This window comes from Natator depressus, chromosome 1, assembly GCF_965152275.1.
Source record: "Natator depressus isolate rNatDep1 chromosome 1, rNatDep2.hap1, whole genome shotgun sequence".
NCBI classification, from domain to species: domain Eukaryota; kingdom Metazoa; phylum Chordata; order Testudines; family Cheloniidae; genus Natator; species Natator depressus.
In genome coordinates, this window is record NC_134234.1 from 206470788 (window position 1) to 206486435 (window position 15648).

The following is a 15648-nucleotide window of genomic DNA, read 5'->3' on the forward strand; positions in this document are numbered from 1 at the left end:
TCCGCTGTGCGGTGTCCAGTTAGATGACTTTTGTCTTATGATTGCAGTGGAGATGTGGTAGTTGTGAAAGATTTACTTAAGGCAGAGTTGGCGGAAGAATTCTTCTAGTTCTCTAGGTTAGTATTAGTAGAAAGCATCAAAGCAGGAGAGTGGGACAGTCAAGCTCATGGACTAAGCAGCTTCTAATGGAGGCATGTTTTGGGGAAATGTGGTGCTGAACCGTTGGTATTTGGGTAGATCCAGCACATTTCCTTGCAGGCTCATCGTAAGTTAGCAGCAGTTACTGCTGGAATGAATATACCCTTCTGTTACATGCAACATGGAAACACAAACTTAAATTTCAAAATCAGATTAATTTTATTTTCATTCATGTATTGGCACTGGCGGTATGAGCTGGGAGTCTGCAGAAAGAGCAACAGAAGAGCCCATCCAAAGCCTCTCAAATCAAAATGGCTCCAGTTGATCATCTGTAGTTTTTTCCAGCTGATGTTTGGTGAGTTCTGGCTCCAGTAGGACATGAGTTAAGGTTTGTACCACGTACAAGTGTACACACTCATCAGTGCCCTTGCTGATGGAGACCTGAAAGACAAGGAGAATGGGACAACCATGGACTAAGCAGATTCCAGTGAAAGGATGTTTTGGGGAGATGCAGTGCTGAACTTTTGAATAGTTACAAAATAAGAACTAAGTCACACCCACGATCCTTCAATACCCTAAAGCTATAGAGACTGTCCCATTTCATACCACATGTGTGAGCAGAGACAGGGCTTTGTGTCCATGGTAGTGTGTCCCTGATGATCAGTGGAAGTAGAAATTTTATTCCACATTCACAAGGCCAAATTCCATTGGTATTCACAAATGCCACTTCCATTGGTTGCTCTGGTAATTGCACCTATTTATGCCTGGACTGAATTTAGGCCAAAGTCTTTATACCCAAAAAATATCCTTCCCACTCAACTCCTTCATCTTCTGCTTTTTGCACATAACTGTGGGGATCTGAGTAAAGTCAATGTGAGTTTGCCTTCAGAAAATCTGATGGTTAAACCCAAAAGTTTTCCATCAGTTTTTCCAATGGGAAACTCTCATTGATTTCACTCAGATTCCATGCCTAGTCTGGCAGTGAAAGAATTAACCCCCTTTTTGCTGTAAGAAGGCCATAGCAGTTTTCAAAGACTCTCAGAAAGGGCAAAGAAAGTTGGAAAAAAGGAGACTTTTCATCAGCCTCTGTACAAGAAGTCAGTTGATTAAAGCCACGAAAGAGGCATGTAGTGGGACGAAATCCTCGTGTTGGACTTTCCAAGGTCTAAGGGTCTATTTAAGTTTACAGAAAGGGCTGAAGATGTGTTTGGAATTTTTGTTGGATCTTTGCCGAGCTAACGACCATACCCAAAGCAAACCACCATCAGAGTGGAAATCAAGGCCCGGATGACTGGTGGATAGAAAGCTGGCTAGATTGTTGGGCTCAATGGGTAGTGATCAATGGCTCCATGTCTAGTTGGCAGCCGGTATCAAGCGGAGTGCCCCAAGGGTCGGTCCTGGGGCCGGTTTTGTTCAATAGCTTCATTAATGATCTGGAGGGTGGCATGGATTGCATCCTCAGCAAGTTTGCAGATGACACTGAACTGGGAGGAGTGGTAGATAGGCTGGAGGGTAGGGATAGGATACAGAGGGACCTAGACAAATTGGAGGATTGGGCCAAAAGAAATCTGATGAGGTTCAACAAGGACAAGTGCAGAGTCCTGCACTTAGGACGGAAGAATCCCATGCACCGCTACAGACTAGGGACCGAATGGCTAGGCAGCAGTTCTGCAGAAGAGGACCTAGGGGTTACAGTGGATGAGAAGCTGGATATGAGTCAACAGTGTGCCCTTGTTGCCAAGAAGCCTAATGGCATTTTGGGATGTATAAGTAGGGGCGTTGCCAGCAGATCGAGGGACGTGATCTTTCCCCTCTATTTGACATTGGTGAGGCCTCATCTGCAGTACTGTGTCCAGTTTTGGGCCCCACACTGCAAGAAGGATGTGGAAAAATTGGAAAGAGTCCAGCGGAGGGCAACAAAAATGATTAGGGGACTGGAACACATGAGTTATGAGGAGAGGCTGAGGGAACTGGGATTGTTTTGTCTGCAGAAGAGAAGAATGAGGGGGGATTTGATAGCTGCTTTCAACTACCTGAAAGGGGGTTCCAAAGAGGATGGATCTAGACTGTTCTCAGTGGTAGTGGATGACACAACAAGGAGTAATGGTCTCAAGTTGCAGTGGGGGAGGTTTAGGTTGGATATTAGGAAAAACTTTTTCACTCGGAGGGTGGTGAAGCACTGGAATGTGTTACCTAGGGAGGTGGTGGAATCTCCTTCCTTTGAGGTTTTTAAGGTCAGGCTTGGCAAAGCCCTGGCTGGGATGATTTAGTTGGGGACTGGTCCTGCATTGAGCAGGGGGTTGGACTAGATGACCTCCTGAGGTCCCTTCCAACCCTGATATTCTCTGATTTAGGACACAAAGCCCTTTCCTCAGTATTTCCTATTGGCTAACTTAGGCAGCTTCTCAGTCAGTGAGCAGATTTTTGTGAATCCCAGTCTTAGGTACCTCGCTTTCCCCATCCATTCTGTAGGGAACCTGAACACCTAATTCAGGGTTTGTGAATTCCACAAGGTTACTAGGTGCCTAGAATTTAGGCACTGAAATGCCCAGATACCATAGAAAACCTCTCTATCCAAGTCCTTCAAGCAGCTGCCCTCATTGACAATCCAGTGGGAAACTTTGCACGTTGGAAAAAATAACCCCAACTATACATACAATATGATGGGGGCTAATTTAGCTACAATTAATCGGGAAAAAGATCTTGGAGTTATCATGGATAGTTCTCTGAAGACATCCACGCAGTGTGCAGCGGCAGTCAAAAAAGCAAACAGGATGTTAGGAATCATTTAAAAGGGATAGAGAATAAGACGGAGAATATCTTAATGCCCTTATATAAATCCATGGTACGCCCACATCTTGAATACTGCACACGGATGTGGTCTCCTCATCTCAGAAAAGATATACTGGCATTAGAAAAGGTTCAGGAAAGGGCAACTAAAATGATGAGGGGTTTGGAACGGGTCCCATAGGAGGAGAGATTAAAGAGGCTAGGACTTTTCATCTTGGAAAAGAGAAGACTAAGGGGGATATGATAGAGGTATATAAAATCATGAGTGGTATAGAGAAAGTGAATAAGGAAAAGTTATTTATTTGTTCCCATAATATAAGAACTAGGGACCATCAAATGAATTTAATGGGCAGCAGGTTTAAAACAAATAAAAGGAAGTTCTTCTTCACTCAGCGCACAGTCAACCTGTGGAACTCCTTGCATGAGGAGGTTGTGAAGGCTAGGATTATAACAGGGTTTAAAAAAGAACTGGATAAATTCATGGAGGTTAAGTCCATTAGTGGCTATTAGCCAGGATGGGTAAGGAATGGTGTCCCTAGCCTCTGTTTGTCAGAGGGTGGAGATGGATGGCAGGAGAGAGATCACTTGATCATTACCTGTTAGGTTCACTCCCTCTGGGGCACCTGGCATTGGCCACTGTCGGTAGACAGGATACTGGGCTGGATGGACCTTTGGTCTGACTCATTATGGCCATTCTTATGTTCCTATGTTCTTATGTTAACTTTCCTAACAGATGGTCTTAAAGGACTGAACTCATTGCCACAGGAGATCAGAATGAGACCTGGGCCAGGAGTGTTCAGAGCACAGTGAAAACCCAACTGCTTTGACAGGGCCTTCTCACAATGACAGAGTTAAAAAGACCCATCATTTCTCTAAGAGAAGGAGCAGACTTGGCCTCTGGGCCCCAGGCAGCCTGTGAAAATAGATCACCTGTTTTGGGGAAACATTAGGGAAGGGGAAAATTTCAGCTACCGTTAAAAAGGGGTTTCTAGCCCTTTCCTTAAGAGCGAGCCTTGGAAAATATAAGCTGATCACTAGGATTGAAAGGACTAGCGGCTGGATTGTACTCATGCAGCGGAAGGTTCTGATCTAAAGTTCTACCCGCCCCCCCCACACACACACACACACACATTCTCTCTCTCTCTCTCTCTGTATTTAAAATTGCTCACAACAGTTTGGGATGGATACCATAGATCAGGATTCTATTTTCTCAAAAGGGAATGGAGACAGCAGGAAGTAAAAGCCATTGTTTTTCCAGCCTGCCCAAACCACAGCTAAGGCCAGCTCTAAGGATGAGAGTTGAGAAAGCAATTGGAGAGTCTTGAATGAAGACTTCTTTTCTTTTCTACTCTTGTAGAGAAATAGCACCCAACAAGTGATAGCAGGGCACTGCACAGGCACATGAGAGATAATCCTTACCTTGATTAAAAGTCATATTGGACTTTTCCCTGCAGTGTTTGCTCACTATTTGAACATCTTACCTTAAGCCACTTCAAATGACCCCTACGTTCTTCTTCAACGAGAACACTTCACAAAATCCCCCACTTCTTCCATCCTACATTGATTACTCACCTTAATGAGGTAGTGTGTTCCACCACACAGGTTCAGCTGTCTATATATTACAGCTACAAAGACTGAATATTCCTTATGCACTTTTTCTTCCAGCTGTGGCTTCACCTATAAAAAAGAAAGAGGGTTAGGTGTTGTAATGGGGTCAGCATATCCCTTCTCATCATATGTCTACTGCCTCCGTTTCCCCTTCTCAGAATGCACGTAGACCTACATGCAGCGTACAGCATTTGCTTTCTTTGGGCCTTGCTTATTAATAAACAATTCAACTCAACTAGATCTTCCAGCCTTACTCGCTAGGCTCCACAGTTCCTTGCAGCCAGGCTTCACAGCCCTGTCAAAACTAGGATTGCTGCCTGGCCTTTCCTGAAATACCTCTCACCTGAAGCTCCTGCTCTTTGCAAACATCTCCCACCAAAACCCATATCCATCCACTGGCCCTCAGAGTTTGTCTGGCCCAGCTCCCTCTTAAAGGAGGCACCATCTCCAGTTTGCCATCACATGACACTAGGTCACTGTGACACAGAGGCCCATTGGTGACAACAGGCAAAGGGTTCACTGTTCTTTACAAGCAACTCCTGTCTCAGACCTGACAAACACACTACACCTAACACACTGCTTTCATGGTATTTATCCATGTGAGGTCCCTGTTGAAAATTTGTAACATCAATACCCCATAAGCATTGTGAGATGTTTCCATGGGTGATATTTAAGAACTAATTTAGCTATATTGAAAATTATGCCCTTATGGTTTTGGAGAGAAAGTGAATCACCAGAGAATAATATGTCTCAGTCATAGCCATTTCAAGCAGGAGGGAATTTTCTCCTGTCCTGGGCTAGCCGATTATATATTGCATTATTGTCTGCCCTGGCACCAACCCAGAAAAGCAATGGGAAATCATGAAAGACAAACTAAGCATCAAAACCAGTTGCAAGTGAAAAGGAACAATATGATAGTGAGTGGATCGCCCTGTCTGTGGATAAAAACAAAAGACTGATTCAGTATATCACAGGGTGGAGAAAGACACTCTGCATCCATTCACTGAGGTGGCACCTTGATGAGTGGGGGAGCTTCCTGCAAGACTGGGTCTCTGTGGCTAACAAATGCTGTAAAAGACTGAACTGTGTGGTGAGAATTTTTTCTATTAAATAGGAAAGGTAACTATTAATAAGTGTTTTAAGATTTTCTTTTATATGGAACCAATTGTTTCCATCACTCACACTTTATTCCTGGAGGAATTCTGCGCTACTGCATGCCTGCATGATTAATGAGCCATACATATTTTAAATTTTTTCTGCGCAGAAAAAAGCTTCTGCTGCAATATTGCTGCCCTTCCACCTTTTGCCCACCAGAGGGTGCTGTGGCACTAGAACAGCAGCAGGTCCCAGCAGAAAATAACTTCTCCAGTTTCTCCTTTTGCCCACCACAAGGTGCTGTGGTGATAGAACACAGCAGCAGCTCCCAGTCAGCTATGGAAGAGAAAGAGCCTGCCTTCTTTGCAGCACCTGTCAGGCCAGGTCAGGAGATAGTGGCTATGGGGAGACAGACAGCATGGGTTGCTGGTGAGGGGTTAGACAGGGGCTCATAAAGGTTCTTGGGGGAGGACATACTGGGGCAGGGGATGAATGGGAGTGGAGGCACAGGGCCACAGGTGGGAGGGAGGTGCAGGGCCACCTGATGGGGGAGGGGTGCAGAGCTACATAGGGACAAAAGGTGGCTGAGTGGGGGCACAGAGATGCATAGGGACAGGTGGTGGTTGATTGTGTCACAGAGACACATGGGGACGAGGTGCAGGGACACATAGGGACAGGGGTGGCTGAGTGGGGGCACAGAGGCACATGGGAACAGGGGAAGGGGTACAGGGACACATAGGGACAGGAGAGTGGCTGGGTGGGGGCACACAGACACATAGGGACAGAGGGAGGAGGTGCAGGGCAACATGGGGATGGGGGAGTGGATGTCTGAGTGGGGGTGGAGGGACACATGTGGATGGGGGTGCAAGGACACATGGGGGTGGAGGAGTACATGGGGACAGGGGCAGATGTGCCTGACTGAAAGGGACAGGCTAGGGGTCAATCAGGGTCTGCATGGGGAAGCTCCCTAACAATCCCTCCCCAAGCCCTCAAAAAAACTATTCCATACTTTTCCCACCCATACCCAACAACCCTCCAAGTTCACATCCAGCCTCCTTCCCAGCAATTTACTTCCCTCTCCCTCACCTCCTCTGTTACCCCTGACTCCGCCAAGCCTTTGCACTGCTTCTGAGGGGTGCGGGAAATATGGTTCTCTCTTGTAGTTTAAATGAATTATTACTCAGCGTTCTGTATTAATATGCCTAGTAAGGAATCTATTTGTCAAAAAACATTTCCTGAATCTTTTTTGTTGTCTGTATGGTTACAGAACACTTGCTGACAGGCATTTTGAAATAAATGACTAAAATAATTGAAACTAGTGTGATTATATTGTGTTATTTTGACAAACAAAATATGCAGAATTTTGCAGAATTTTAAAATATTGTGCGCAGAATTTTTAATCTTTGTTGCAAAATTTTTAATTTTTTGGTGCAGAATTTCCCCAGGAGTAACACTTGTGTCTATTTGAATCTGTTGTTCCTTAAATATATTTTTTATTTGTTTTATTGAAAGTGAACTCAAGTGGTGGGTGTGCTACACAAGTAGTAATCTAAGGTAAAACTGGGGTCCACTGTTCCCTTTGGAATGGAAGATCGGGAATTTCTGTGAGTATCTGGGGATCAGGGGCTGGAGGTCACAGGGGGACACTTTGAAGGGACTCAGGGGCTAGGGTGTATCTATTTGTCAATCTGCAGGGCAACGGAAGGGCTGGCACAGCCCAGAGGAGAGTGCCTGAGTGGCTGACAGGCTGGTTGTGTGAGATAGCTAACAGCCAGCTGGCAAAGGCAAGATTCCTTTGTGCGGGAGGCAGATTTAGGTAGATGTGTTTATGCATAGGAGCAACTTTAAATGCTGTGGATTTTTAAAACTTGTTCAGTGCCAGTACTTCAAAAATATGATGTGGAATAAGGAGTGTTTCCCACTGTAACATATAGCTAAAGCGAAGGGAGGTTTAGAGCTCATCAGTGAATTGACAGCGATATTATCAATGACCTTTTCAAAGGCTAAATACCAACTGTGACAGTTCAGGGCAACTGCACCTGCAGTCCCCCCTTGTGTCCACCAAGGGCACCCACTCGAGTCCCCCAGCTCCTCAACCGTCACCTCCCTTGGGCAAAGGCAAAGGCCCATGTCTCTCTCCCTCCTGACCAGCAGGTTCAGGCTGCACAGCTTCTTGAGCTACCCTGCCATATCTCCAGCAAGCCAAACTGCCTAAACAGACCAGCATCTGTGCTGCTTTCTCTCCACAGGCTATGAACAGTGGCGTGCCGGCAGTGACAGGTTATCACACAGCTCTTTCTAAGCAGGCACATTTATTCTTAAGGTAAAACATTAACACAATGAAAACATACAAACTCGCTAGCAAGTTCACCAGAGGTAACTCTAGCTCCACCCTAGGACTCTGGTAGGTTAAGTCCTTCCACAAGGATTGTGCCCCACCACTTGAACGGAAGGTCCGTTCCCTTTGCTGGATCAGAAAAAAGGCCATGAGTCAGTTAAAACTCAGGCTATTTATCCAAAAATCCTTTTTTTGTCTGTTGGTCTGTGGAGAATCCAGTTTGTACCAGTAAATGCAAGCTTCTCTCCAGCTGGTGGTACCTCTCTGGAGCTGTTACTACCTGAGTGAATTTGCCTAACCATCCCCCACAGTTCTTAGTTCCTGGAGGGCTGTTGTTCCCCTCCCCCATGGAATTATTTACAATCCCTCAATAGTACATAAACTTTTGCATTTTTAATACAATGAATGCCTAAAATACTTCAACTTAATTCCAGGAGGTAAGTCCTGGCTAGTTTCATATCTGTTACAACTAAGTCACTTTTGAAAATTTTCCCTAAGATGCCTATGATCAGCCTCACCTGATGAGGTCACTGGAGTGCTGTGGTGCATCAGCCCTTCTCAGATACAGAACTTGGTAGCACACCAGATGTTCCGTGTCTCAGAGGAAAACATTAAAGAAACTTCAGCTGTGAGGCATCGTGGGCTGCAACAGCTACTGGGTCTCAAAAAGCTCTGACACACAGCACCAATTAAATACTAATGTATTAAGGCTGCCAGAAAAGGGCAAATACCCTGGGCTCACTAGTTTAAACAGTTCCTATTAACAATAACAGAGTAGTTTCCAGTTTAACTCTTGGTGTGTGTGTGTGTGGGGGGGACAGTTCAAAAGAAGTTAGTGCGCAATCTTAACATCTTAATGCATTCGTGCAGTAGAGGCAATTGGCCAAAGTTCAATTCTGTGGTATGTCTCATTGGGGGCCCCTCTGCGTTGCTCTTCCACACTGATGCAGCATCTTTTGTGTGAGCATCTAACTCTGGAGCAACTTCAGCTCTGTGTCACAGTCTCAGCTCTGGAGCAGCTGGTCTAGTTCCTCACATGCTGACACTCACAAGGCGAATGCTGCAATCACTGCACTCCTCCCAGAACCCCAACACACCCTGCCTGCCTGACCCTCTCTTGACTAACCCAATTCCCAGGAACCTTCCCCTTTTGCTGCTTTCAGCAGAGTCATTGCACTACACCCAGGCTTTCCACTTCCGTGGAAGTGTTGACTTAAGTGTCACCTCAGCACTTGCTGTCCTTGTCTTAGAGAAATAAACTCTGTCCCCCCTCCTCATTCATGACCTTCCCAACCTCCAAGCACTATTTACCCATGAGTTATTTATTGAGAGGGCCCATCCCTTTGAGGGAGGTCAAGCAGCCAGCTGCCTAGTCCCCAAATGGACAGTTTGTCGCCCTTGCCTCATTCCCGGCAGATGTAGGACAAGGAGATTTAATAAGCAATACATTCCTGATCAAATGTATTGTTGGCTGTTGTTTCTGGACTCAGCTAGGCTTAGGGCAGACATGAAGGTAACGCTCAGGGGTCTACGAGAAGACCTGTCCCAATGCGATAGGACTAGGGCTGTTGGGGCCAGATTCACCAGGGATCTTGAGCATCCTGATGACTAGTGGAATTCTTAGCCCTGAGTTAAGCACCCAGGCTCCCCATGCACTGTATGGGGAGGCTTAAGTGCCTAGGAAAGGGATTCCCAGAAGCCATCAGGCAGAGTGGGGAGCCATCTAAATTAGCCAAGAGTAAAATAGAGAGAAAAGGGGCAGGATTTAGGGCCCAGCACACAAAGGTACTTAGGCACCTGACTGACAGGCCGGAGAGAGGTGCCCATCTCTGCTCGTGATTTGTGCTTTCAGATTGCCCGTGAAAAGTGCCTTGTACCTGCTGAGGAAATCAGGGTTAAAATCCTTTCATCTCAGAAGAGCTTTTGGCAAAGCATCATTTCCATTTGCTGTGATTTTAATTGTCTGCTTTGGAGCCTCTTTTAGGAGCATTTGGCTACTACAGTGATGTCCAACATAGCAACAGCATTACAGGTGGGGAAACTGAGGCAGAGAGCCCTGAAGTGACTTCCCCAAAGTCAGGCCACACGGCAACTCTGTGGCTGACACAGGAATCGCATCTGTCTCATGACTACCCGTCCCAGTGCACCAACCACTAATCCCTTGTGATCGCCAGTGAGCTCATGAATTAACTTTGACCATTTCTTTAAAAACATGTAGTCAATAAAGTCAATTAATGTATTTTAGCCAACCTTCAATGACATTTGTCTGTTGGCAACCGGTCTCCCTTTCTATAAAGAGATGCATGAAGAAGGGTGGGCTCAGAGCCACCACACTCGGACTCTAAGATTTGTTTGGACAGAGACCATCTGTTATGTTTCTAGTGTGTGCACACAACAGCCATCATACTTTGTAGGTCTATGGTGCCTTTCGAGGAAGAATCTCAATGTGCCTTGCAAACATGAGTTAATTAAATCGCACAGCTCCCATGTGAGGAAGAGAAGTATTATTCGCCTCCCATTTTGCAGCTGAGGAAACTGAAGCACAAAGAGGTGAAATGATTTGCCTAGCGTCACACGGCAAGTCCATGGCCGAGCCAGGCAGGCTCAAGGTATTTGTCCCATGTCCACCTCCCAGCCCAAACAACTTTCAATGGCCCTAAATCTTATCAGAAAGGCCAAAATTATAAATCACAGGAAAATACTGACAAGGTAGCCAATTTTTACTTTCTTGAACTCTGAAAACCCAAGGTGTTTTATTTTTTAAAATAGTGACATGTAGGGGCCCTGACATACTCACTCCCCTCCTCTGCCCCCAGTAATGGGACCATAGAGCAAGCCCTGGAGCCAGGAACAAAAGGCTGACTCCCTGGCCTGCTCTGCATTAGCGAATAGGACCTCCAATTCATCGCCGGTGCAGCTCCACGAGCCCAAGTGCACAAGAACCAGTGAAGGCAGGACACTGATAGTTTTACTGCCCTGCCAGCCAGTTCTGTACAGATCAGGGTTTGATGACACACTTGCAAAGACACCTAAAACCCTGTCTACACAGGTGCTTCTACGACTACTACACTGCTACTACCAGTGGAACTGCACTGGTAGCTTATTAGGCAGTGAAGACCTTGTCGTTCATATATTGCTATCTGCACCACAGCTGTGAATGTCTCTAGCACTCCCAGAAGACTGGAAAGCAGAAGGTCAGAAGACTGGAATAATGTGCCAGTATTTCAAAAGGATCAATGTGATAACCCAGACCACTATAAGCCTGCCAGTCTGACATCAATCTCAGGCAAGATATTCGAGCAGATGATATGGGACTTGATTAATAAAGAATTAAAAGAGGATAATATACTTAATGCCAATCAATGTGGCTTTATGGAAAATAGATCCTGTCAGAATAACTTGATATCCTTTTTTGATGAGATTATAAATTTGGTTGATAAAGGTAATAGAGTTTACGTAATAGACCTAGACTTCTGTACGGCATTATACTTGTTGCCACATGACATTTTGATTAAAAAACTAGAATGATACAAAATTAACATGGCACACATTACATTGACTAAAAGATGGAAAAGTTCTATGCCTGTGTTATACAGGAGGTCAGACTAGATGGTCCCTTCTGGCCTTGGCAGATACGAATCTAAGAATTTCACGGACTTGACTTAGTGCAGTCCCTTTCGAAGCAATTTTTCCATGCCACATAGTGTGTGCTTCTAATCAATCAAGAAGGCTTCCATTTTCAGTGCTGGATGTTAGATTTTAAAGTAAGTTGTAGCTTCATTCCCTAATCTCTCTAGAATTTGCTTTAAAGACGTACACTTTTGTTACATTTGTTTCTGTTGTCCATCTTTCATTGCATGCCACTCACCTTGTTAGTAATTTCTTGGATTTGTGGGGTTGCAGGCAAGGGCTCCGACCATTCTCCAATCTTTTCTGATGACATGCTGGAAAACTTTGACAAGGAAGATCTAGAGCAAATGTAATCAGAGAATAGTCAAAGATCTGATATTACGTAGTCACATAATCATGTGATTCGTATATGTGGAGTTTACCATCATCAGGTTTGAGGAGGGGAGAGAAGGGAAGAAAGGAACAACAAAACAAAAGCAAAATTTTAGTATTGTTAATAGTAAGGGAAAGAGCACTTTAAATATCACTATGTGTAAAATGCTCTGTGAACACGTGAAAAGCAGAAAAAAAATAACACCCAACTCCCATAGTTATGGTGATTGGTTCAGCCTGAGATGGTAATTTCTGGACTTATCACCAGTTTGAACACATGTAATGGGTGGGTGACTGTTCTTGTGCTTAGGGAAGTGATTGTAAACACTGAGCTATGCCCAAGTATATCCCAACGTTAGCCTTAAAACTACCACACGTTCTCCCTTGTTTTCATTGCAGCAATTCCTGTTTAACTTAAAATGTGGTTTTCTCTGTATTCTTAGCTGGGCAAAGGCAGTAGGCCTTTTATTGTAACGATTTTATTTCTCTATTTTTCATTACAAAGCGGAAAGATTTTCCATCTCTTTAAAGGACAGAAATAAGAGTGCTGGTATATGCTGCCTCCTTACCTCTCCCCACCCCCTTCCCCCCGACCCCTGTGTTGTAGTTTTTATTTGCAGAAATATGACCCACACTTCAAAAGGAGCATGCAGGGAAATTTCTCTCTCAAAATCTTTACAAAACCTATGGACATTTAGCAATGAGTCATCTTTGTTTTCAGTTTTTGGCCAGGAATAAGGTGTTCTTTTTCTGCATAATTCCTTACTAATCTTTAGAAGAATGTCCCTTTTTCCATTTACTCAAAGTAATATATTTCTTCACAGCCTTTTATATTTATTGGAAATTAGCACCTATTGGCTTAAACTGTATCAGAGGCCTCTTAATTTTAGTAAAGTTTTTGAAGGACAGATAAATTTAAAAGAATATTTTAGCAAAACATACAACACACAAACACAACACCCGCCCACCCCCTATTCTGCCCTATTTCCCAAAACAATTCAGCATCTATTCAAGCCAACTTGTGTCCTATTTGACAGAGAAACCATTGGAAACACACATTCAAAATAACTGTAGCCACAGAGGGAGGCCATACCGCCTCGCTGCGCCACCTAGCAGTTGAGGCCAAAGGAGGGGGATTAGCATGGTAAGTGTCAGCAAAGAGTCTAGGGCCCTGGCCTCTTGGGGTGGGGCAGAGCAACTGGCAGCGTTTAGCCCACCTGCCTGACTGGGACAGACAGCAAACACAGTCAGGCTCAAGCCCTCTGGATGGGGCAGAGCAGTAGCAGTCTATGGCCCAGTTCTCTGGCTGGGGCAGACAGCAGACAAACACAGGCCGTCCGGCCTAAGGTGGTTAGGCACCACCCCATGGGTAGGTTGGCAGCAGGGGGTAGGAGGACCCTGGCCCACCCTACTCCACCAGCTCCCAGCCCAGGGTCCTATTAGTGGTGGGGAATCCTGCCACGGGGTCAGTGGGGATCCTGCGGAAACATGCTGACTGTGGTTTCAGCAACACAACAGGACTAATGTCTGGTTTCCCTGGGCTACTTTCTACCCCTACCTGTTTGCAGGGTCTCGTTGCTCCTGGGTCCTCAGTCTCCTTTGGGTACACGGCACCCAGCAGTCCCAGCAGCTCCTCGGGGTACTCGGCCAACGGCAGTCTTAGCAGCTCCTCTTCCTCTGGGTCCTGCTCCACGGGCAGAGGTTGGCACAGCTCGGTCCCTGGTGCAGGGGCCAGCAGCAAAGCAGAGGCGTCCAGCTCCTTCCCTGATTCTGGCTCAACTTAGCTGGAGGTCCTGCCTCTTATACTTCCTGTTCCCTCCCTCTGCTTCCAGCATGAGGGGCAGACCCGGCCGGGCTCCACCCACGAGAGGGTGGGGCGTGGTTCCTCCCTGTCAGCCTGGGAGGGAGGCCACTCCACCTCACTACGTATTTTATAGATAAATCACCCATTCACACACACACATTCATATTTGTTGTTCAGGATTGTTTTATACCAAACACGCAATACATACAGCCTAACTTAAAAGAAATCTAACTATGTAAAATTAGCTAATACACCCCATGTAGACAAAATGAAGGTTTTGTTTAAGCTATTTTATGTAAAACAGTTGATTACACATTTTTATCAGGGATAAGGCTACTGCTATTCCCCCTTGTGACACTGCACCCCATACTCTTCATAGAGATATTATGATATGATTATGGCATAATTATGATGTATTTTATGCAAGATAGGTTGTGAGATATCATTGAAAAGGTTATGATTTACTGAACATGATTACCCTATTTGCATACATGTATCATTTTTGTATCTGAAATTAGGAATATTGACGATGTATCTGTGTTACAAATGTGTTTTCCCCTGGGAAACACCCACTAGGCAAAAGGCGCTCAGTCTAGATGGCTGGCGGGAAAGGGCCCATTCAGGTTAATGAGCCATTAGGAGAAAAAAATAGGTCTTAGAAGAAACTTATCTCCCACTGAGGGGCCTTCCTCAGTGTGCTACAAACAGCCTCCGATTCATGGCTGCTGTGACACTACAGGAACATGTGACCAGGTCACCTGGGACTGGACTTCATCTTGGGATATCAGCATGGCTGGTATGGGAACCAAGCTTGGAAACAAAAGGTTCCTGCCATATGCAAAGGCTATTTCAGGCAGGGGAGTGACATAATGGAGGTTTTTCACTGACTCCCCTGCCAAAGAGACTCCTGGAAACACCTGAGGAACAAAGACTGAACTGGGGCAAGTGCTGGATCCAGGTTAGAGGAATTTTTAGCCTGTGAGTGGAACACCTGGGGAGTCCAAGCTGTAAGTTAGTGCAGCTTGCCCCCTTAAGAATATGCAACCTGCTTGTATCATCACTAGGGTGAGGATTTGCTATTCATATCCCATCTATGTAATATATTAAGCTTAGTTTCTGTCTTTTGTTTATTTGCTAGGTAATCTGCTTTGATCTGTTTGCTATCCCTTATAATCACTTAAAATCTATCTTTTGAAGTTAATAAACTTGTTTTATGTTTTAATCCAAACCAATGAGCATTTAACTAAGGTGTCTGGGAAAAAAATCTTAGCTTGGTTACCACAAGTGTACATGGTCCTCTTCACATTGAGGGAGAGGCGGACTGGGTGTTAAACGCATATACTGGCTAGATTGGACCAGGAGCAGGATGTTACTGCGCTGGGGTCCTAAGATGGGAGGCTGGTGGTTAGAGAGCCTGCATGTAACTGCAGCTGGGTGTGTCCCTACCTGTGTGAATGCTGGTGAAAGTGCAAGCCTGGAGGGCTTTGCAACTTGTCACAGCAGCACAGTGTGAGAGGGAGCCCAGTCTGGTGGTCAACGGGCTCAGGGATACCCCAGTTCCAGATGGCACCCCACAGGCAACCCATCCCACCCCTCAACACACACATGCACACAGCACCAATGTCCACCCATCGCTCCTCCTTCCCAAAACAATTAAGCATACACTCAAGCCATCTTGCGTAAATAAACCACCCTACACATACATTCAAACTTGTTTTATAGTTAAGGTGCACACACACATTTGTACTTGCTGTTCAACATTATATTATACAAAACACGGCCTAACTTACAATCTGTAATTACCTACAGGGCTCTTCTGTGTAGTAGAGCAGTAGGTCTCAACCTTTCCAGACCACTGTACCTCTTTCAGGAG

At 45.3% G+C, this 15648-nt stretch overlaps 1 protein-coding gene across 1 annotated transcript; it reads right to left on the reverse strand.

Moving 5' to 3' along the window:
* Nucleotides 1-388: 388 nt before the first annotated feature.
* On the reverse strand, nucleotides 389-11998 carry LOC141984615 (leukocyte cysteine proteinase inhibitor 1-like). The gene is made up of 3 exons (XM_074947744.1): nucleotides 11838-11998; nucleotides 4501-4605; nucleotides 389-579 (listed from the first exon to the last, which is right to left on the reverse strand). Exons 1-3 carry the CDS (start codon nucleotides 11910-11912, stop codon nucleotides 445-447), a joined length of 315 nt encoding a protein of 104 aa, XP_074803845.1. The 5' UTR covers nucleotides 11913-11998; the 3' UTR covers nucleotides 389-444.
* Between the last annotated feature and the right edge of the window lie 3650 nt (nucleotides 11999-15648).